This window comes from Benincasa hispida, chromosome 3 (genome assembly GCF_027475165.1).
Source record: "Benincasa hispida cultivar pf3 chromosome 3, pf3_genome.v1.1, whole genome shotgun sequence".
NCBI classification, from domain to species: Eukaryota; Viridiplantae; Streptophyta; class Magnoliopsida; order Cucurbitales; family Cucurbitaceae; genus Benincasa; species Benincasa hispida.
The window spans coordinates 70,958,402-70,981,479 of record NC_143480.1 but is presented as its reverse complement, the minus strand read 5'-3'; the positions used below and the strand labels follow the sequence as shown (position 1 = coordinate 70,981,479).

At 33.3% G+C, this 23,078-nt stretch overlaps 3 protein-coding genes and 1 long non-coding RNA gene across 4 annotated transcripts; 2 read left to right on the top strand and 2 right to left on the bottom strand.

Annotated features, from left to right (window-relative positions):
• The first annotated feature begins 1,658 nt into the window (after positions 1 to 1,658).
• Positions 1,659 to 5,759, top strand: LOC120072551 (Leucine-rich repeat receptor-like protein kinase family protein). Its single transcript, XM_039024940.2, has 2 exons — positions 1,659 to 4,188; positions 5,027 to 5,759. Exons 1-2 carry the CDS (start codon positions 1,896 to 1,898, stop codon positions 5,398 to 5,400), a joined length of 2,667 nt encoding a protein of 888 aa, XP_038880868.1. The 5' UTR covers positions 1,659 to 1,895; the 3' UTR covers positions 5,401 to 5,759.
• A 6,603-nt stretch (positions 5,760 to 12,362) lies between these two features.
• On the top strand, positions 12,363 to 17,428 carry LOC120074497 (TRAF-like superfamily protein). Its single transcript, XM_039027645.2, has 4 exons — positions 12,363 to 12,583; positions 12,670 to 13,605; positions 14,622 to 17,040; positions 17,199 to 17,428. Exons 1-3 carry the CDS (start codon positions 12,575 to 12,577, stop codon positions 15,513 to 15,515), a joined length of 1,839 nt encoding a protein of 612 aa, XP_038883573.1. The 5' UTR covers positions 12,363 to 12,574; the 3' UTR covers positions 15,516 to 17,040; positions 17,199 to 17,428.
• On the bottom strand, positions 16,111 to 17,038 carry LOC120074498 (uncharacterized). Its single transcript, XM_039027646.2, has one exon. The coding sequence runs from the start codon at positions 16,941 to 16,943 to the stop codon at positions 16,260 to 16,262; it is 684 nt and encodes a 227-aa protein (XP_038883574.1). The 5' UTR covers positions 16,944 to 17,038; the 3' UTR covers positions 16,111 to 16,259.
• A 2,708-nt stretch (positions 17,429 to 20,136) lies between the features above and the next one.
• On the bottom strand, positions 20,137 to 21,167 carry LOC150037507 (uncharacterized). The gene is made up of 3 exons (XR_016528144.1): positions 20,701 to 21,167; positions 20,546 to 20,606; positions 20,137 to 20,413 (listed from the first exon to the last, which is right to left on the bottom strand). It is a non-coding gene; the product is annotated as an uncharacterized LOC150037507 (long non-coding RNA).
• Between the last annotated feature and the right edge of the window lie 1,911 nt (positions 21,168 to 23,078).

Below are 23,078 nucleotides of genomic sequence, written 5' to 3'. Positions count from 1 at the left end.
TTAGACGTATCCGTATCTTAGTTTTTTAAAAATTAACGAATCATCGTATCTGATCGTATCCGTATCGTGTAGCCATATCTATATTTTTGCTTCATAGATCATTGATAAACAATAATATTTTGTCATATTTAAAAATATTTTCGATAATTTTAATATTTAAAACAATCCCCTGAGAAGAAAAAAAAAAGGAAATTGAAGGGTGTAAGTTTAATTTACGGAAGGAAATCGAGTTGGGCAGTGATCGAGTAGGGGAAGAGTGGAGAAAGAGAGATTTAATTACAATTATAATTTTTTAAAAGCCAAGTCAACCCCTCGATTAATTTTGATGAATTTCATTAGTACAAAATCTAAAGTACCACATTTCTTAAATCTAACGGCTAAAGCTTTATTTGTTGATCATTTTATTTTATTATTTTATTTTTAAAAATTAAATCTATAAACATCCATAAATTTCGTACTTTTTATCTACTTTTTATTAATGTTTTAAAAAACCAAGTCATGTTTTAAAAATTAAAAAATAATTTTTAAAAATTGGTTAAGAATTCAACTTTTCATTGTAAGAAATTGAGAGAAAATAAACTTAGTTTTCAAAAGAAAAAAAAAAAACTAAAACCAAATAGTTACTAAACAAAGCCTAACAATTTTAAACAAACTTTAAATCTCAACCACTAAAAGTGTAGGTTGATAACCATTTGATTTTTTATTTTTTGTTTTTGAAAATTAAGCATATTTCCTCTTAATTTTTTACTATGATTTGCATTTTTCTCAAGTAGAATGATTGAATTATTTGCCAAATTCCAAAAAAGAAAGTTTTTAAAAAGTGCTTTGTTTAGTTTCAAAATTTAGCTTGGTCTTTTAAGCCATCGGTAAAAAGTAGATAATAAAGAAAGAAATTTGGAAGTGGAAATGTCTATATGCTTAATTTTGAAAAATAAAAACAAAAAATCAAATGGTTACTAAATGGAACCGTAATTTTTCTATTATTCTCCTTTTGGATTTAACAAAGACAAGAGTAAATTTGGTACATATTAGACATATATGTTTGAATTACTATACTAAAAAAAAGTACATTAAGAATAAATTTGAGATGAAAGACAGATAAATTATCATTAATTATTTTCAGTACAAAAAATTGGGATACGAGATTCGAACCACTAATTTTATGATCAATAATATATGTCTAATACCTGTCCAAGAAATTTTGGTTACATAATATATATTTGAAAATGGAAATTAATAGAAATCCACCTCAAGGAGCCAAAGGAAAGAACAAGTCACTAATAATTACATCTAAAATCTAATTTGAAAAGATGAAAACTCATTTGTGTCCGAAATCTTCTAAATTGAAAGGTTTAAATGAATAAAATTATTAAAGAAACCAAACAATATAAAGTGAATAGTCTCATTATAAATATGAGGATAAAACGAGATGGAGACAGGACATAATCTACTCACTAAGGTTGAAATTTCTTATAGTGCATCCTTGACCTCAGTGTAATGGACCGATCGATTTTTAATTTTATTATATATAGAGAGAGAGTGAAATATAATTTCTTTTTTCGCACTTCTTTCCCTTTGAAACAAACGCCATGCAGGAAGAAAGAAGGCCAATGTTTCAACTTTTTGGCATTTATTGGCTAAAACTATACCCGTGATTCAAATCAACTATTATATTATTATATTATATGAATCCTTTTCTAACTTTTTTTTTCTTTAATTCTTAATTCTTCCCAAGTCAATTTCTTTCCCCAAGAAACGTTTCTCGAGAAAATTGGCTCAAAGTAAAAGGCTGAAGACTTTTTCCAACAAATTTCTCACTCCCGTTTCTTCTTTCGTTTCATTATATATATAAAAATTGGAGTACTGAAGTACAGAGCTCACTCTCACTCCCTGCCATGGCTTCCCACTTCAAACCTCCATTGTTGCTCTCTTTGGCCTTCGCTTTCTTCATTTTGGGTTCTTCTTCATCTGAGGAATCGACCCTTTTGGCCTTCAAAGCCTTCATTAAAGATTCAACAAACTCTCTCTCGAATTGGGTTTCTTCTTCTCAGACCCATTTCTGTAATTGGACTGGAATTTCTTGTGCCAACTCTTCTTCTTCTTTGCTTTCAGTTTCCGCCATTTATCTTCAGGGTTTGAACCTTTCTGGTGAAATTTCATCTTCCATTTGTGAGCTCCCTCGTTTGACCCATCTTAATCTTGCGGATAATCGGTTTAATCAGCCGATTCCTCTTCATCTCTCGCAGTGCAGCTCGTTGGAGACTTTGAATCTGAGTAATAATCTTATTTGGGGAACGATCCCAGATCAGATTTCTCTGTTTAGTTCCTTGCGAGTGCTTGATTTTGGGAAGAATCACATTGAAGGGAAGATTCCTGAGGGCATTGGAGCTTTGAAGAATCTTCAGATTCTCAATCTCAGAAGCAACTTGATTTCTGGTACAGTGCCTTCTGTTGTCTTTCATAATCTGACTGATCTTCTTATTGTTGATTTGTCTGAAAATTCTTATCTGTTGAGTGATATTCCCAGTGAGATTGGGAAGCTTGAGAAACTTGAGGTGTTATTGCTTCACAGCTCTGGTTTCTATGGTGAAATCCCTTCTTCTTTGCTGGGTTTGAAAAGTTTGAGTGTTTTGGATCTTTCTCAAAACAACCTCACTGGGAAACTCCCTGAAATGTTGGGTTCTTCTTTGAAGAATTTGGTGCATTTTGATGTTTCTGACAATAAGCTTATAGGGTCTTTCCCAAATGGATTTTGTAGTGGAAAAGGCCTTGTGAGTCTTAGTGTTCATACCAATTTTTTAACTGGGAGTTTGCCTAATTCCTTGAACCAGTGCTTAAACCTTGAGAGGTTTCAAGTTCAGAACAATGGGTTTTCTGGGGATTTTCCTAAAGCTTTGTGGTCATTGCCTAAGATCAAGCTCATCAGAGCTGAAAACAATGGTTTCTCTGGTGAAATCCCAGAGTCTATATCAATGGCTGATCAGCTTGAGCAAGTTCAGCTTGATAACAACAGCTTTTCGAGCAGAGTACCTCGGGGTCTCGGGTCGATTCGAAGCTTATACCGATTCTCTGTGTCACTCAATCACTTTTATGGTGAACTGCCACCAAACTTCTGTGATTCTCCATTAATGAGTATAATTAATCTGTCCCACAATTCTCTTTCTGGTCGAATTCCCGAGCTGAAAAATTGCAAGAAACTGGTCTCTTTGTCCTTAGCAGGCAATAGTCTTACTGGAGGAATTCCTTCTTCCCTTGTAAATCTACCTGTTTTAACTTATCTTGATCTTTCTGATAACAATCTCACTGGTTCGATTCCTCAAGGACTCGAAAACTTAAAGCTTGCGCTCTTTAATGTTTCGTTCAATCAACTATCGGGCTCTGTTCCATTCTCTTTGATTTCGGGGCTACCCGCTTCATTTCTGCAAGGAAATCCTGATCTTTGTGGCCCTGGTTTGCAAACTCCTTGTTCTCAAGGCCATCCAACAAACCATATGTATGGACTTAACAAAATGACATGTGCCCTCATCTCTATAGCTTGTGTTTTAGGAGTTCTGAGTTTAGCTGCTGGGTTCATTCTGTATTATCGATCCTACAGACCAAAATCCCGAGTCGATAACTGGCATTCGGTCTACTTCTATCCTCTAAGAATCAGTGAGCATGAGCTGATCATGGGGATGAATGAGAAGACTGCACAAGGATGTGGAGGAGCTTTTGGCCAAGTGTTCACTTTAAGCTTACCGAGCCGTGAACTGATCGCCGTAAAAAAACTTGTTAATTTTGGGAGTCGTTCATGGAAGTCGTTGAAAGCCGAGGTCAAGACATTGGCCAAGATCAGGCACAAAAACATCATCAAAATTCTGGGGTTTTGCCATTCTGATGATGCCATTTTTCTGATTTATGAATTCCTACACAAAGGAAGCTTGGCTGACTTGATATGCAGAAATGATTCTTGTCTAAATTGGAATGTAAGACTGAGAATTGCCATTGAGGTTGCCCAAGGACTAGCTTACATTCACAAGGACTATATCCCACATTTACTTCATCGAAACGTCAAATCGTCGAACATTCTATTGGATGCGGACTTTGTCCCAAAGCTCACGGATTTTGCTCTTCACCATATTGTTGGAGAGTCTGCATTTCACTCAACAGTAGCTTCGGAATCTTCTCATTCCTGCTATATTGCACCAGGTACACAAAACTTTATGATCAACATTGAATAAGATTACTAGTGAACTAGGGTGTTTGAAAACCTTGATATTCCAAAAAATAGATCAATCTGATTGAATCCGTTTTGATCGAGTTGGGTTATATAGGATTCTTTTGATAACTAAGGCGGTTAGGTAACCGTTTGGTTTTTGGTTTTTAGCTTTTGAAAGTTAAACCTATAAACACTAATTTTACCTTTAAATTTCTACATTCTACCAACGTTTTAAAAAATCAAGTTATGTTTTGAAAACTAAAGAAAAGTAATCTTAGGTCCTGTTTGGTAGCCATTTAGTTTTTGGTTTTTGAAAATTATGCTCGTTTTCCTCTCAATATCTTACGATGGTTTTCTTCTATCTTAAGTAAAAGAGTTGACTTCTAAGCCAATTCCAAAAACAAAAACTACTTTTTTTAGTCCCAAAACATGGTTCTCTTTTTTAAATCAATTGGTAGGAAGTAGAATTTAAAGCTGAAATTGGTGTTTATAAGCTGAATTCTTAAAAACTAAAAACCAAAAACTAAATGATTACCAAACGTGGCCTTAAAAACTTATTTTTGTTTTTGGAATTTGGCTTAGAATTCAAATCTTTTTCTTAAGATGGATAAAAACCATTGTAAGAAACTGAGAAAAAATAGATTTAATTTTCAAAAACGAAAAATGAAAAACAAATGGTTATTAAATGGGATCTAAATTCACGAGTTATTGAACCAAACTTGATTTTCTACTGAGATCCATAAGACATTGATCAAAACATGTTACTAATATAGAATTCAAGGATTAGTGAAGTGATATCTAAAGAGTCTTATTTCATCTATCATGTAGAATATAAATACACCAAAAAGGCAACAGAGCAAATGGATGTGTACAGCTTTGGTGTAGTGTTGCTAGAACTGTTGACTGGTAGACAAGCTGAGCGATTGGAATCAACGGAGGACTCTCTCGACGTCGTCCAGTGGGTGAGAAGGAAGGTGAACATAGCCAATGGAGCTTCCCAAGTCTTGGACCCGAGCATCTCGGAGCATTCTCAAGGACAGATGCTGGAAGCTCTAGACATAGCACTCCAATGCAGTTCTATGATGCCTGAAAAACGACCATCGATGCTCGAAGTCACCAAGGCCCTTCAACTGATCGGCTCGACAACGAACCTTCACGATGCAACCTTCTCGGCTGCAGAGGATAGTTCGGTTTCAAGCTGAAATCCTCCTCTTGCTCCATGACTTGTTTCTGTATATCCAAATCCATATATCTTTCTAGGAGACTTTTTGATTGATGTTTGGAGCATGGTATTTCTGAATGTGCTCAACAATCAGTGGTAAATACAGGATTTGTTCAAGTTTCCTATTTTATTTTATTTTACTTCATTTTGATTTTCAAGTGAAGATGCTTTAAGTTTTGGTGTAATGTAATTGCTTTGGAGTTTTGAGAGGAAGAAGCGTATGATAAGTTTTTGAAGTTTTAATTTATTTGTACAACATTTGGCGTACCAGAAATATGTATTTTTATAAAAAAAAATTTGTGCGAATATCAATTTATACTCTTAAATTTTAGAGTTGTATCAGTTCAGATTCTGAACTAATAATTATATCAATTTAGACATTGAATTTTCAAGTGTAACAATTTGCATATTTTTTCTTTCAAATTTTGATCCACTAATATTATGTAAAATCTATAACTATTAGTTTAGGGTGGTTTAGTTTGACATAATTAATAATTCATGATTTAAATTGATATAACATCTGAACTTTAGGAGTATAAATTGATATTTTCTAAATATTTTATATAAATTAGATAGAGAGATGCTACTTCAAGTTTGTATAAGATATTCAATAATAATACTACACATCTCTTATCATGAATAAACATATCATAAATATATTATAAATTCATAATCCATGAGTAGGAAGGTATTTGTTGCAAAGGTCAATAGTTCAAATCTCTCTCCAAATTGTTGAACTATAAAATTAAAATAAATAATGTAACATAATTTATTTCCCATCTTTTAGTTCTTATAGAAAATTATACTAACAATCATAGATGAACAAATATCAACTTTGCAACATTTTTAATCCCTAGTCATTAATTTCTATGAATTGATTATAAGGTAAAAGTTTTCGATTTCTATTCAAGGAATCATTAGAGGATGAAGAGTAAATAAATGTAAGGGTTACTTGTTTTTTTTTCCCCTCTCAAACACACTTGACAACTATTTAATTTTTTGTTTTTGAAAATTATGTTTATTTCCTCGTAATTGCTTGGGTTGATTTTTATCTTTCTTGAGTAAAAGAGTTTAATTCTTTGAAACAATTTTTTTTAGTTTTCAAAACTTAATTTGGATTTTGAAAATATGATTAGAAAGTATAGAACTAATCTAAAAAATTAAGAGATAGAAAAGATTTTTGTAAGTTTGATTTTCAAAAATTGAAAACAAAAAATAGACCTTGTTTGGTAGTCATTTCGTTTTTTGTTTTTGGTTTTTGAAAATTAAGTCTATTTCCTCCCATTTCTTATAATGATTTGCATATTTCTTAAGTATAATGGTTGAATTCTTAGTCAAATTCTAAAAACAAAAACAACTTTTTTAATATTCAAATTTTGGCTTAGTTTTTTTAAACCATTGGTAAAAAGTAGATAACAAATGAAGAAAGTTGGAAGAAGTAGTATCAATAGGCTTAAGTTTTAAAAATAAAAACCCAAACGAGACCTAAGACTTTGTTTAGTAACCATTTTATTTTTTATTTTTTGTTTTTGAAAATTAAGTCTATAGACACTACTAGTCAACTTCCACCTCCAAATTCTTCTTTACTTTGTACTTTTAACTAATGGTTTGACTTTTGTCTCACTTGTAAATCTAAACCTTATTTACCGGTAATTGACATTATTGTAATTAAGTATGTTAAAAAACTGGCTTGAAATGATAAATCGAGCGGAACCAACTTTTTAAATTAAATATCTTCTCCATTTTCTCTTTGCTGAAACAAGTTGGAATTAGAAATGTCCAAAAAATCCATAGAGTCAGGGTCCTACAGGGACCCACCCCGAACAAGGCGGGGAATCCTTGATACACGGGGAATGGGGGAGGGAGTGGAGAATTTTTTTTCCCATTTGCAGTTCAGGGTCGGGGTTAGGGTGAAGGAACTCTATGAGGAGAGAACCTTGAGCAAAGTAAGATCGTCCAAAATCCATTTTTCATTGAAAGTAAGTTTTACAGTAAATCAAGAACAAGATATACATTTACATACATTATAGCATGCATTAATAACGAAAAATTTAGGGTTTATGAAAACTCTTACCTTTGAAGACTATTCTTCAAGAACTCTATCGAACAAAGTCACGAATGGATCTCCTTCTCCAAAACGGACATTACCAAAGGGAGCCTTCTGTATTCTCCTTAGGGATTGAGTATGGTAGGAGGTGTGGGATTTGCCTTAGAGTTTTGAAAGAGGGAAGGAGATAGAGAGGAGGAGAGGGAGGAGAAGAACTTTTCTTCTCTTTTCGTTTTTCCATAATTGATATTTGGATCATATCCAGATATTTAATTCCTCTTAAGTTATTTATGGTATTAATTATATGAATCTCATTCATATAATTAGTATTTGAATCATATTCAAATTCTTCTCATATTACCTCATATTATAATGTATCGAATACATTATATTAATTATATCACATATATAATTAATTTAATTAATTATATCTTGTATAATTAATTCCCTCGGTCAATTTGAACAATTCAAATTAATCTAAAAATAATTCTCAATTAAATCCCTGTTGAGCTACAGAAGGGACCTTACGGATCTGTAGACTAAAGCTCTAACAGTACTTAGATAATTAATTAAACTATTTAATTAAATAACTCGATGTCCATTAATTGCCGATCATTCCACTAAAAACCGACAGCTACATTCTTCGCACTACATATAAATTTTTGTGTCCATTGGATATAACCAATCAACAGTGTGATGACCCTTCACAAGTTACTTATAAGTATAGTTGGGCCAAAATTACCATTTTATCCCTATAGTTACATATAACTCCTTAAATATCATTGATCCTTCGAATGAACAATAATTCATAGTCCAACTATGACCAAGTCTCTCTTGGGCCAGGAGAGGGTGTGACCACTATGTTCAAGCCTTAGAGTCAGCTCTTAAGAGAGCAATTTATCTACTTGCCCCTGCATCGAGGAAGGAGTGAATTCTGTCTCGTGTAGCTGTGTTCCCAGCTCCCCAATCAGACGAATCCCTAAAATGATAGGCTTATTGAGTTGGCAATCTGGCCACTCTCACCCATATAAATCAAAGGACTGCCTTCATGAGTAGGAGTTCACAACTCACTCAGGATTCAAGTTTTGTCACCTATGGTCATCCTAGTGAAACGTAAGTCTCTATTACTAACGATGTTATATAAAGAGACTAATCATTTCGTGGTTCGGTCTTATACAAACTCGTTGTATAAGATACTCCTCTCACATGTCTCTATATGAATGATCAGGATCAGATCATTTGTAGCATTTTACAGCAATTGTAACACCTACAAAGCGGGTCATATCCATAATGTCACCAGGATAAGGTACCCAGCCTTATCCATCTATTACAGATCGTTTAGGTTACTATTTAAACAAGATCTACTTGTATGTCTCTACATACTTGTTTAAATTACATAAAATAACCTAGGATCTTAGTTTATTAGATTGAATATATGCTTATAAAACGATACTTATTTTATTAACAACAATATGTTTATACAAAGTTTACAAACTACGAGATTACAAGGAGATTTGAGATACCAAACCCAACACGGGGAATATATTCTCCGACCCCGAGCGCATCCCGTGTCCCTGCTCCACCCTGACTTTTGTATATAAATTATAAATTGATAATATATATATATATATATATATATATTAATATTGTAGACTTTGTTAGGATAATTGTGGAGGTTTTAATTATTTAAGTTTAAAACATTATTACTTTAATTTCTTAGATGTTGTTATATTTAAGATAGGATGTTCTAATTGTTGAATTCTAATTTATAAAAATTATGAGAATTTAGCATTTTAATTATATCTTTTTAAATTGAATGTGTATTATTGTTTTTATTATAAAAATTGATAATTGTTGGATCGGCACCAGTACGCAGTGGAAGAGTTCAGGAACCATAAGTACTCTAATTCATTAATCTTAGCTGAAAAAAAAATGCTAAAATAGAGTTTAATGGGTTTCAAGAACATACCTTGGTCGAACCATTAAAATCTCTATTTCAGCTGCAAAATTCTCCAAATCCTTGTGTAGACTACCACAAAATCTTTCCTACTATCCTCTTGGTGCTCTAGATTGAGTTGTGGGACTCAAAATAAGCTGAAATCAAAGGAAATTTGGAGATAACTCACTGCAACAACCCAAAATGAAGAACATCTTCTTCATTCGACTTTTTCAGAAAAATTCATTCAGTTGCATCACCTTCACTTCACTCCAATCTCTTCAATATATTGCAGACTATCATGCAAAGAGATTTGTTGCATGAGATGCAGTTCATGTTTGGAGTTTAATGAAGGAAGAGGTGAGTTTCTTTGTGAGCTAATTTGAAGATGAACATGAAAAGCTTATTTTTCAATTTTGTGTAATTTTAAATTTCCAAAATCTATTTTTATTTTAAAATCATATTTTATTTCTAAATCAAAATTTATTAATTTTATAAATTAATTTTCTAATAAAATTAATAAATAATTATTTATACAATTTCCAATATTAAATTAATTTTTACACAAATTCATCTTCATATATTTAAATCATATTTAAATATATTTTCTCCAATTCCGTTTGTTTCTAATTTGAACGTTTCAAATTAACTTATCATGCTACTCTAGAGCTAATCCATTTTCGAGCTAGTAGGGGGACTTAATGGACCTACAGATCATGGGCTCCAACGATCCGAGATTAATCGGCTAAACTCATTAACTAATGGGTCACTCCATTAAAGTCCATAGTTGAACTTCCGTCACTGTAGATATATTATGTCCACTCGATATAACAATGATTAGTTGATTAATAAGTCAACTCTTCACAGGTTGTTCGTAATAACGGCTAGGTCAAATATCTATTTTCCCCCGAAATTACCTCTTGTTTCTAAGTTCCTACTGATCCCCTAATGAACAATGCTTTTATGATCCAATCACAAAACTGAGTCCCTCTCATATCAAATGAGAGGGCGGGATCCCTTGTTTAAGCCCCAGAATCAACACTTAAGGGAACAACTTCTCTATTATCTTTAAAAGCGGGTAGGAGTAAATTTCCTCTTGCACCATATGTCCCCAGCTATCTATCTAGTCTTACCCTTGAAATGGGAGTCTTATTGAGCCGGTGTTGTTGAACAAACCCTCACATATACAAATCTAAGGGTAATCCCGAATAAACAAGAGTTCATAGTTAGCTCAGGATTAAGGTCAAGTTACCTAGGTCATCACTTTGAAATAGTCAGTCTTAAATAGTAAACAGTGTTATAAAGTAAGAGTGATTCATTTTGTGGTCCGATCTTGTACAAACTCTTTTACACAAGGACACCCCTACTCCTCATGTCCAATATGAACGAATTAGAATCACTCCGTTTGTAACACTTTACAACTCCTTGTAACAATTACAGAGCAGACCGCATCCAATAGTGTTACTAGAATAAGGTACCCAACCTTATCCATATACTTTAGATCATTTTGACTATTAACTCGAACCTGATCCACCTTTATGTCTCCACATAAAGTTCAAGTACTCATCCGATAGTCATGGGACTTTTAAGTTTATTGGATTTCTATTCAAGCAATAGATCTATTCAATAACACCTTTATTGAATTTTCAGAATAAGTTCCATCATTTACATACCACGAGTTTTAGGACATAAAACCCAACAAACTCACACTTCGACTAAAACTCCAGTGGTAACTTATATATCCGATATATAAGACCAAGTTTCTGAGTTTTATAGAGAAATATAATAAATTAAGGCATCTCATACCCATCTTTTACCATTGTTTTGTGATCCAATCAACAAAACCGAGTCCCTCTCATGCCAAATGAGAGAGCGGGATCCCTTGTTCAAGCCCCAGAATCAGAACTTAAGGGAACAACCTCTCTACTATCTCTAAAAGCGGGTAGGAATGAATTCCCTCTTGCACCCTATGTCCCCAGCTATCTATCTAGTCTTACCCCTGAAATGGGAGTCTTATTGAGACGGCGTTGTTGAGCCAACCCTTACCTATGCAAATCTAAGGGTAATCCCGAATAAATAGGAGTTCATAGTTACCTCAGGATTAAGGTCAATTTACCTAAGTCATCGCTTTGAAATTGTCAGTCTTAAACAATAAACAACGTTATAAAGTAAGAATGACTCATTTCGTGGTCGGTCTTGTACAAACTCTTTTGCACAAGGACACCTCACTCCTCATGTCCAACATGAACGAATTAGGATCACTTCGTTTGTAGCACTTTATAACTTCTTGTAACAATTATAGAGCAGGCCGCATCCAATAGTGTTACCAGAATAAGAAACCCAACCTTATCCATATACTATAGATCATTTTGACTATTTACTCGAACCTGATTCATCTTTATGTCTCCACATAAAATCAAGTACTCATCCGATAGTCAAGAGACTTTTGGGTTTATTGGATTTCTATTCAAGCAATAGATATATTCAATAACATCTTTATTAAATTTTCAAAATAAGTTTCATCGTTTACGTACCACGAGTTTTAGAACATAAAATCCAACAATAATATTTTATTTAATTGAAAGTTGTATTGGGTATGTTTAAGAAATTATTAAAAATATATATTTAATTGAAATAAAAAATTGTTAGAAAAAAGATGATGGCGGAGAAATTTTTTCTCGCGGGAATCTGATCCTCACAAAATCCCCACGGGAATCCCCACCCCGTTCCCAGAAAATTTGTGGGGATGGGGAATGGAATAGGGGTGGGGAGGGCTTTCCCCTCTCTGTCTTGTCCCGTAGACATCTCTCGTTGGAATGAAATATTTGTTGAAAATAATATTACAAAACAAATAATACTTGAAAAAAAAAAAGGATAAATTGGAGTTTGTTTTTTTTTTTTTTTTTTTAAATAATTTTTTTTTTTTATATAACGACTTTGAAAACCTTTAAAAAAGGCCACGTTTAATTGACCCATTCTAATCCGCCATTAAAATCTGAATTTCAAGCTTTTTTTCCCTCTCCCTCTCTCTCTCTCCATACAGATTCACAATTTTCCAACCAATCTCCGGTTTCAATCCTTCCTCTCAATCGTGCAAGAATTTCTCTGAAGAAGAAGAAGAAGAAGAAGAAGAAGAAGAAGAAGAAGAAGGTTTCCTTTGGCTCGAGGAAAATGGACGTGGTATTCATCTGTAAATGCATCTTTAATTTTCAATTGCTTCCTCGAATTTCATGTTTTATCGATGAAGAATTATCTTTGTGTTGCAGGGGTCTGCGAATGTGGATCTTCCTACGACGGACAAAGAAATCATACCGGAGAAGATTGAGGATGAAGAGATCAAAGAGCCTTTGATTCATTGCGAGCTTTGCGATGCGGAAATTATTCATAAACTTGCTCAGGTTCTCCTTCCTGGATTATCCACCGCATGTGTCGATAATACGAGTGGCGATATTTTTCGAACCCCTGGTTCAGTGGCTGCCGATATGAGGAAAGAAATGGTGGATTATCTTACCATGAGGAGCGAAACTTGTGTGGCTGAATCTGTAATTTTAGAGAATGCGCCGGATGCTGAGGTATCTGATCATCCTTATGATATCATCTCTGATTTCGTTGATGATTTTGCTGCTACGAAGAGAAATTTGTTTAGTAGAGTTTCAGGATGGGTTCTAAGTGAGAAAAGAGAGGATAAGATAGATGATTTTGTTCAAGAAATGGACATTAATGGCTTTTGGCCACTTGATAGGAGAGAAGCAATTGCTCAGGTTTTGCTTAAGAATGTAGATTTTAAGAGTGAATTTCATTGTGATAAGAAATTTCACTCTGCAGAAGAACTAGCTGAGCATGTCGAAAACTGTGGGTTTAGGTCCTTAACTTGCACAAATGAAGGCTGCACTGCAAGATTTTGTGCAAGCCACGCAGAACAGCATGATTCCATCTGCCCCTTCAAGATAATTTCATGTGAACAGAAGTGTTCTGCCTTTATTATGAGACGTGAAATGGACCGCCATTGCATAACTGTTTGTCCAATGAAGCTTGTGAACTGCCCCTTCCATAATTTGGGTTGTCAATCCCCTGTTCCTTACTGTATGATAGCGCAGCATTGTTCAGAGAGTTTTGATTCTCATTTACTGCACATTCTTCACTCTATACACAAGGAAGCCAATGAAGAGACTCTTATACATAGACGGCAACAGCTTGAAGAGGTTAGGTGTTGCATAGTTACTTGAATTCATTTATAATTTTCAAATGGGAATTTACTTTGTTGAATCAATGATAGAGTTATCAGACATTAAAATCCTTTTGCTGTGTCTGACCAAACTGAGAAAAACATTCATATATCAAAGTGTGATCTGATATGAAATGTGTTCATTTTGATTTATGCTTCGACTGTGATAAAGCATATTGATTTTCCATAGGCATTAGTCTTATAACGATTTTGTATGCTTTGATGGTATGAGTTTTCGATTCCCATTGAACATGAATATCAGAACTACACTTCATCTTGAACATAGACGGGATCTGGAGTTAAATTTGCTCTTTGGGTAGATGTGAATTTTAACGTTAATGACCTTGATTGACTCTCACGATATTTGGATGATAATAAACTGTATGTTAGTTATTGTTGTTTTTGGTTGCTACTTTTGTAATTAATAGTTTCAACTTGCGTGTGTGTATATATATGTCTTTGAGTTATTGATTTATTCTTGTAACCATAAGATGCTGCCCTCATTGGAAAACCTTGGGTGGAGATGTTATATGCTATAATTTCTCTCTTAATCTATAAATGATTGGAGGTTCATTCACTTTATTTTATGTTGCTTTCAATCTTTTTAATACCTGTTTTTTTAAATACTCATACAGTCGAAGCATAAATCATATGCTTATCACACACATCCTGACACAATAAAATCCAAGGGCCTGGATGAATAGGAAGGAGGTATAAAGGGCGTTCTCTTTCTTTTGTGGAAAATCATACTAGTTGAGAACTTGGATTCAACCTTTGGTAGATACTTCGAATCAATTGAACTTTGCTAATTGAGTCATCGCTAATCAATTGAACATCAGATTATAATGTATTGATGCTACCAGTACATTATAATCTCGAGTCTCTCTTCCACTGTGTTTCATATAAAACAATAATCGTACTCCGAACCTGCATTTTCATCAATTACTTGTGTCTTTGTACTCATTCTAATTACAATTCTAATGGTTCTTCCAGGCATCATCACTTGACCACCTTAGAGGGCTTCAAAACTTGAGATTGTTAACCTCAAAAATCAAAGAAATGGAATCGAGGCTAGGACCGTTAGTAGTCATCTGCAAGGTTGAGGACACGGAAGAAGCAAAGGATAGCTCTGACGGAAGTGACGAAGAGAAGGAGGCGTCTAATGCAACTGAAGATGCCAAGGATGGCTCTAATGCAACCAAAGAAAAGGACATGTCTAATGGAAATGAAGAAACAAAGGATGCCTCTATTGCAACTGAAGAAAGGAAGGATGCGTCTACTGCAATTGAAGAAAGGGAAGTCATGTCTAGTGCAATTGAAGAAATGAAGGACGCTTCTAACGAAAAAGAAGAAGATAGTGATGTTTCTAATGAAAAAGAAGAGATGAAGGACACTTCTAACAAGAAAGAAGAAGACCGCGATGATTCTAATGAAAAAGAAGAAGCGAAAGATGCTTCTTCTAATGAAAAAGAAACAAAAGAAGAAAAAGAAGAAACGAAAGATGCTTCTAATGAAAAAGAAGAAACGAAAAATGCTTCTAATGAAAAAGAAGAAACGAGAGATGCGTCGAATTCAACTGAAGAAACGAAGGATGCTTCTAATGCAAAGGAAGAAATGAAGAATGGTTCTGATTCAGAGGAAGAAATGAAGAATGGTTCTGATTCAGAGGAAGAAATGAAGAATGATTCTGATATAAAGGAAGAAAAGAAGGATGATTCTGATGTAAAGGAAGAAAAGAAGGATGATTCTGATTCAGAGGAAGAAAAAAAGGATGGTTCTGATGCAGCAGAGGAAGAAGTGAAGAAAGAAATTGAAGAAAGGAAGGAGGAAGAAAGGAAGGATGCTTCAAATGTAGTAAGAAATGATCCAGATGAAGCTGAAAGATAAAAAATAAAAAGAAAAAAAAGTTGACACACCATTTGAGAAATCTCTTACATTTACAGAAACCCTTAGCTTTGGTGAAGAAAATCCAACTACAGAATGCTTCCTTTCCATCATATCATGGTTAGTTTCCCTTTCTTCAACCAAAGCAAAGGGGTCCCTCATTTTTTTCTACTTTTTATTCATTCTTATACATTATGATTCATTTCCCAAATGCAAAATTGTAAACTACTTTCATTCTACATCATATAAACCATATGATGTTCTTCTGAATCTGCTTTCAATTTTGACTCTTTTGAGTGGGATACAAATTCACCGACATGAATATAGCTCAAATGATTAAGACGTTGAAGACATTCGAGAAAAGGTCAGCATTTGTTATTAATTACAAAACAACTATCAATGAAACTGATTGTTCTTTTTTTTTCCTTTGTAACTTTCCAACAGTAGCACATAACTCATGTTCGTGTTGGCTAACTTTTTCGTTTTAATTGCATATTTCGGTTCCTGAATTTTATGTTTGCTTAGTTTAAGTAGAGAGCAAATACATAATTATTTAGCAAAAAAGGACATGAAAATTAAGTAAAAATGTAGTCATGAATGTTGCAAGATTTGCAATTGTGCAAAGTATTAGTATTACTATTATCATGACTACCCGTAGTAGTAGAATCACAACGAAAATTTCTTGCAAATAAACCCCCAGAAGAATGTGTAATTACAATCCTAGAACCCCACAAAAATTCAAGAATTTCACCTTGAGTCGTCATTGAGTGGCAATGGCTTTCTACAGAGAGGGCAAGAATTATTCTTCCTAAGCCACTTGAAGACGCATGATTCATGATACACATGCCCACACGGAATCCTTATCACCTCCCTCTTTTCACAACTCAATTCTTCCAAACAGATGCAACAATCTCCCAATTCCTCTTGCGATTTCAACTCCCTCACTCTCTCCACCGCCACCTTCTCCACTCCTCTCCTCGGCGGCGGAGCTTCATCGAACACCACCGTCTCCTCCGCCATTGCATCACCGCCATAGATTGAGTGTTCTTCCATCCAGATAACTCGACTGAAATCGACCTCGGCGATGATACGGAAATTACTCTCTCTGTTTTCGTTAATCATCCGATCGATATAGGAAGCGATTTGGCGAGCCATGATTTCGCAAGCGGCGGGACAGATGTTGAGTGAAGAGAGAAATTGCGAGATGTAGAACAATGGATTTTGGAGTTGGTGTAAAGAGAGATAGAACAGTGCATTGTGGAATGGAATCCGTGGAGTTTCATGGAGGATTCGCGGCGGACGTCCGGTGACCGGAGAAACAGAGATCATACGTTCGAAATAGCTTGTTTGAACTTCTAATACTCCATTGCCTGTGCCGGAGCCGGTGCCGTAGAGACGGTATTGAATTGGAGTAGAAGCAGCAGAAGACATGGTTAATTGGATTGTAGTTGGTGATTCAACAGAAATTTTGATTTATAAGTCGGAACAGAGTTCGATTTTGAAAAGATCTTCAGAATCAGACCGTTAGGTAATTACCGATATAGAAAATTTTTCATCTCCTAATTTGATCTATCTTCGAACTGGAGTTCTAATTTCTTCTGATTATGGAAAAATATTTGATATAATTTAGTTTAAAGACTAATTAATAACGGCTATTCTTTGTTTTTTCCTTTTTTATTTCGCTAGAAACATTCTCAACTCCGTCGTGGATCCGCTACATTTCTCCTCTCTCCAGGTATTTATTTATGGTTTATTATTTTCTTTTTTTTTTCTCCTTTGTATTATTATTATTTTCTTTATCTTGAAATTAAAATAATATTAATAATAATTCACTTCCCCCTCTCGTTTGTTTATCAACATGGAATACAATTTAATTTAAGCACTTTTTGTCGAGAAGGAGATTTAGTTAAATTGTCTTTTGTGTGTTCCACTTTCACTTCTAGAAAATTTTTAGTACTACGATAGTATGAAAAAATTTCTATATTAACTCTATTTATTACTTACTACAATTCTAATATTTAAGAATGATGTGAAGATCACGAAATAATTAATAATAAATTAGTAAATCATTTAATGACGTGTCAAATTATGAATGGAAGAAGTTGGTATTACGGTAGTATTAGATTTTTTTTCCTTCTACTTCCCCTCCAAATTCGAATAACTATTGACCAACTAATCGAACCTCTTGATTGTTTGTTCTTGCTCCTCGTTCAATTCTCAAGGATTTTTCGTCGTCGTCTCTTTCTCTCTCATATGTAGACACAATAAACTCACTAGTAATGAGTAAAGGCTGTGAAATTGGAGAACAAAAAAATGGAGGGAACGAGAGGAAGAAGACAATGGATGAATCACTTCTAGAATCAAGGAGTGGGAGTGAGAGTGAGATTCGAGGAGCAAAGCCCATAACACGTACATCTTAAGTTGGTTTGGTAAATTCACTTAGCGATAATGTGATTAGGAGGTAAAAAAACTTGAGTTTTCAGAACTTGGGTCAAATCTCATTTGGGCCTCCAAAAAAGGTCATACTCCTTTAGATATTGACTATAAGTCTCCTAAACTTTTAATTCTATCAAACAAGTTTGTGAACATAAGAAATATGTAAAAAGTCACTCTTGATTTTGAAGTTTAGAAGCCGTTGAACTTTTAATTCTATATGTTCTTTGTTCTCTATTCAAAAGCTTTTTAAAGCTTACGAAATTAGGGTCATGAAATTGAAAGTTTAACCATCTATTAGACAATTCAATTTGATGTATGATAGATTTATTATCTTTAAAATATTGAAATGTCAAATACCTATTAGACACAATTGAAAATTTAGAGTCCCATTAAATTCTTTTTAATGTTAAAGAACCAAACTTGTAATTTAACCATAATATTTTCCACAAGAATATTTTGCATCTTACATTTTTTTTCTCAAAAAAAATCTTCAAATGGAAAATTATTTTAATGATTATACTAACTTTTCTTTGTTTACTCAATATTTTGAAGACTTTTTAATTAATGGTTGAAAAGTGATTTTTTTATAACTTGTCTCTACAAAGTTTATGCAAAAATGTCTTTAAATTAATTCAAGTTTATTATTAAACTATTACTAGCCCACTTTAAATTACTAATTACTTTTTAAATAGTTACTTAGTGAAAATTTAATTTTGATTAAGAAAGGGTTATTCCAAACACAAATATATATATATATATATAGGGTAAATTATTTGAAATTTTATTTTGATTAAAAAAAGGTTATTCCAAACACACTATAATATATATGGTAAATTATTTGAGATTTGTGTCAAATTAGTCCATGTCTTTCCATGTTGTATACAATCACTTAATGGTTTTACTGCTTCAAAAAAAATTATTATTATTATTATTTTGAGTACTTGGGCACTTATACTACCATAACCATAACAATGTTTTCCTTTTTTTTCATAATTTAAATAGTGAACCAGTAAAAATTAATTTCATAATTCAAAAAAAAAAAAAAAAAAAAAAACAACAACAACAACAATAGTGAACCAGTAAAAAAATTAAAAAAAAAAAAAAAAAAATCCAATACAACTATGTTCTTGTTTCACAATATAAATTTTACTGGTTTATTAACCGTTTTCTCTGTATGTCTCTTATTTTATTTTATTTTTTAAAAAAAAAAACTATAAAAATGATGAGGAATTAGATTAATCTACCAAAAATTGGAGTAAAAAAGCTTGGAACATGATTTTTTTTTTATTTTTTATTTTTGGCACACTTGGGAGTAGAGGGATTTGAACTAAACTTTTTGGTCTTTAACACACTTGTATACCAATTGAGTTATATGCTCGATTTGGTAACTTATCACATGTTTTTTTTTCCTATATGCCCAATTTTCTAATAGTAGCATGAATTAAGGATCTACCAAGATTTTGATTTAAGATCTGTTTAAATCAATTAGAGAAAAAAATATGTTTTTAAAAGTAATCATTTTTATTTAAATTCTTTTAATAAAATCTAGTTAAAATGCACTTTAAAATAATTTTTGAGTGTTAATACTCTAATTTCTTTTAAAATAACTTATTTCTAAAATTAATCACTTAAAAAAGTTAATCCCACTCTTACAAAGGAAGGGAAAAGTGTTTTCTCGACTATTGTTTATTGGTTTTCCTCAATATTTTATATTCTTTGTTGAATTAGAGATTTTATAAGATTGGTCACAAAATCATATCCAATACAAATAAATAAAATAATTGAATGAAATAAAATTAGGGAAATTGCAAATATGTGACAATTTAAAAATGGAATTTTGCAAGCATGTCTTTCATATTTGAAATTATGGAAAAATCTTGAATTTTGAAAATTTGTTGCTTCTTTATTCTAAAATTGCCCCGATAACAAATCAACGTTTTATTCTCACACCGAAGCTGCTGCAACACAAAATCATACTTTCTTGTTCCAATTTAGACATTTGTAATTTTGGGGATATCAACATTTTCTGTACTTGATTATGATCCATTGGGGAAAAAAATTAATTATAAGATTTAATTAAAAATGCTTACCCACTATAATGCCCCCAACTTTCTATTATGCTTCTAGGACGCTACTATATGCATGTATAGGCTTGACATGACAATATATTTCGCAAAGAAAAATTAAATAAAAGAAATAAAAATTTTATTTCAATAAATAAAGCTCTAAAATGATTAATTCACACGCCCAAGTACCCCTGGGCTCTAACTTAGAATAAATTAAGAAAATTAAAAAAAAAACATTAATCAGTTGAATAAATGAATTAACCAATAGCTTTAAATGTTAGGCTCCTAAACCAAATCATGTTTATTTGAAAAAAAGGATTGAGTGTGGAAGCAATGACAAGTCCCAACGATAGGGTCACAGATTCTTTCTATCATTCCCCATCTAGTCTTTTCCCTTACCTAAAAACATGAAAAGAAAAGAATGAGTATTAATATATTCAATAAAGAATGAGTATTAATATACTCAATAAGTGACCCAGTCCTGAAAGTGTGGCTTGGTGCATGACCAAATTCTTAAAAAAAAAAATTTACCACAATTGACTCCAACCACGCTGGACAGCAATATAAATTCCTCCAAGAACTCCCGAACATCCTTTCCATGCCAAGAACGATGAGACATTAAACTAAAAACTTGTTGAGAAAACAAGAACCGAACCAAAGTGAACCTAAAAAGAGCAACAACTTACCAGAAACTGAGATTCCAACGAAGAAAGGGCTGTCAGACGATGCTATTGACCAGCTCGATAGCTGATTTGGTGGAGCACGTGTACGGCGCGGCTGGATGGCAAGAATCAACAATGACCGAGCAATTGGCGGCGGCTTGATGGAGGGAGAACGAGCGGAAGCGACTGGCTAGGCAAAGCCCACGAGTGGCGGCTTCCTGTCCACGGCCGGTGAGTGTAGCAAACGGAAGCAATGGTTGGGCTTCTAACAGTGGTGCGACGAGCGTGGTCGACAGCTGGCACCCTATCATGTGAACGGAAAGGGGGCACTCGATCCAGTGAACGGATGAGGGGGGTCTGCCAACGAAGAGGAGAACAAGGAAAATATTTTTCTTTTAATTTTGTTTTTTCTTTTTGCATGCATACCGAGCTACTTTAACCCTAATTTATAACCAATTTCCTTTTCCAAAACCCTAAATCCCAATATATATATATATATATATATATAATAATTCCTTTCCCTCAATATATATGTATATTTATTTTTCACCCTTCCTTTCAATCACTTCAAACCCAAACAAATACTATTCCAAAAAGAAATTAAATCTCAACCCTTAATCCAATTAAAACCATCTTAACCCAACTACTCAATTCTAAATAAGAATCCACCAATTGACTTAAATCTAATTAAAATCCACCCCTTCCAAAACCAATATTAAATTCACTTCCCATGGATTGAATTAAATCCATATCTTTTACCAAGTTTAATTTAAATTGATTTATCTTCTCACAATAAACAAATTTTAAATCTCAAAAAATCTGAAATACAATTCCTAATAATTCAAGACAATTGAATACAATTTCCTGAAATTTTGGGTTGTCATATTCTACCTTCCTTAAGGAACTTTCGTCTTTGAAAGTTCTAATCTTGAGAGAGCCCTGGATACTGAGCTCTCATCACATCCTCTCATTCCCATGTTTCCTAATCGAGCTGATGATTCTGTCATAAAATCTTCACCAGCGTTATCTCCCTGTTGCGCCAAACTTTCACTTCCCTTGCAAGAATTTGTATAGGCTTCTATTCATAACTTAAGTTCTTGTCCAATTGCTAGGGCTTGAAGTCCACCACATGAGACGGATCTGTTATGTACTTCCTCAACATTGAGACACATCTAACTTAAGTTCTTAAATCATAGATAAATTCAAGATACACATCTAATATGTTAATTACAACCCAAAATAAAAAGAAAAACTAACCTAAAAATACTAAATTCTGAAGGAAAAGGAAGAAGAATTAAGGTTAATTTCGACCTCCATCAATTCAGTCCCCAAAATTAAGTTAACAATAATAGCTCTTTTTAAGAGCTATCAACCATTATTTATTTTATTTTAGCAATAGAATAGGAAAAAACTCATCGCATACTTAACAAAACAACTCGCGTAAAGATCGAAACAATAATTGATAACGCATCGATAGAACACAATCCTTGAGTTCGACCATGGACTCACCTGGATTCTAGTTTGATTTATACTTAGGTCTAACTAGGTAAAACTATGTGTATAAGGTATTACATAGTAATTAATTCATCGCATAACGAAAACACATCAAGTACCAACTTTCTTGATGGTTGAATCGAAAGCAAAAATCCCCCTTAAGGATTCATCACTATGTTGCTTCATAAGCTCTTAAAGATGATTGCTCAAGGGTGACTGCAAAAATAAATAAATCGATCAATTATCCACTAAAGAGAAGAATAAAAAATATATACATAGAGAAGGTATACAAACAAGGGGTATAGCAATGCTAGGACCTACCAAAGCACTTGGAACTCCTTAAAAAAAAAGTCATCATTAGATATCTTTTCCTTCTTTGAGGATCTTTTCTAATGATGATCACTTGTCATACTATGATTCTCTTCTCTGTGAGCTAGTGGGAGCTGAGGCTTCAATTAAGTGGATCTATTTACCACCTAAATTACTCCCTTTGTTCTTGGCTAGCTTAGGTTGCAATGGAGTAGGAATAACACTACTTACTAAATGATGTCTATTGTCCTCAAATTAAGTCACATGCTTCGTTAGCCACCAATTTTTGTATCGTGATGTAACATGGTTGCATGGCTTCAATGTACGAGCTGGCAGGAATACTTGAGATAATGTCTTGCGTCTCGTGCATAGTCTCCGATGATATAACACATTTTTTGGTGTGATGGCAGTTGGTATTCCCCTTATATCATTAGGAATGTCTTGGTAAAAGACGAATTGTCAGCCAAAATGATAAGAACTATGTGATTCTATAGTCTAAATATTCTCACATTAGGATGATACGTAGTATGATTGGAAGAAATAGCAAGACTTTAGAAATGACAAATCTCGGCCATCAATCATGCGCTCATGCCTACTCT

Coding starts and splice junctions, on each gene's coding strand:
- LOC120072551 (XM_039024940.2), top strand. CDS start 1,896: ATGGCTTCCCACTTCAAACCTCCATTGTTGCTCTCTTTGGCCTTCGCT. Junction 4,189..5,026: donor TTCCTGCTATATTGCACCAG/GTACACAAAACT, acceptor TCTATCATGTAG/AATATAAATACACCAAAAAG.
- LOC120074497 (XM_039027645.2), top strand. Junction 13,606..14,621: donor GACGGCAACAGCTTGAAGAG/GTTAGGTGTTGC, acceptor TGGTTCTTCCAG/GCATCATCACTTGACCACCT.
- LOC120074498 (XM_039027646.2), bottom strand. CDS start 16,943: ATGTCTTCTGCTGCTTCTACTCCAATTCAATACCGTCTCTACGGCACC.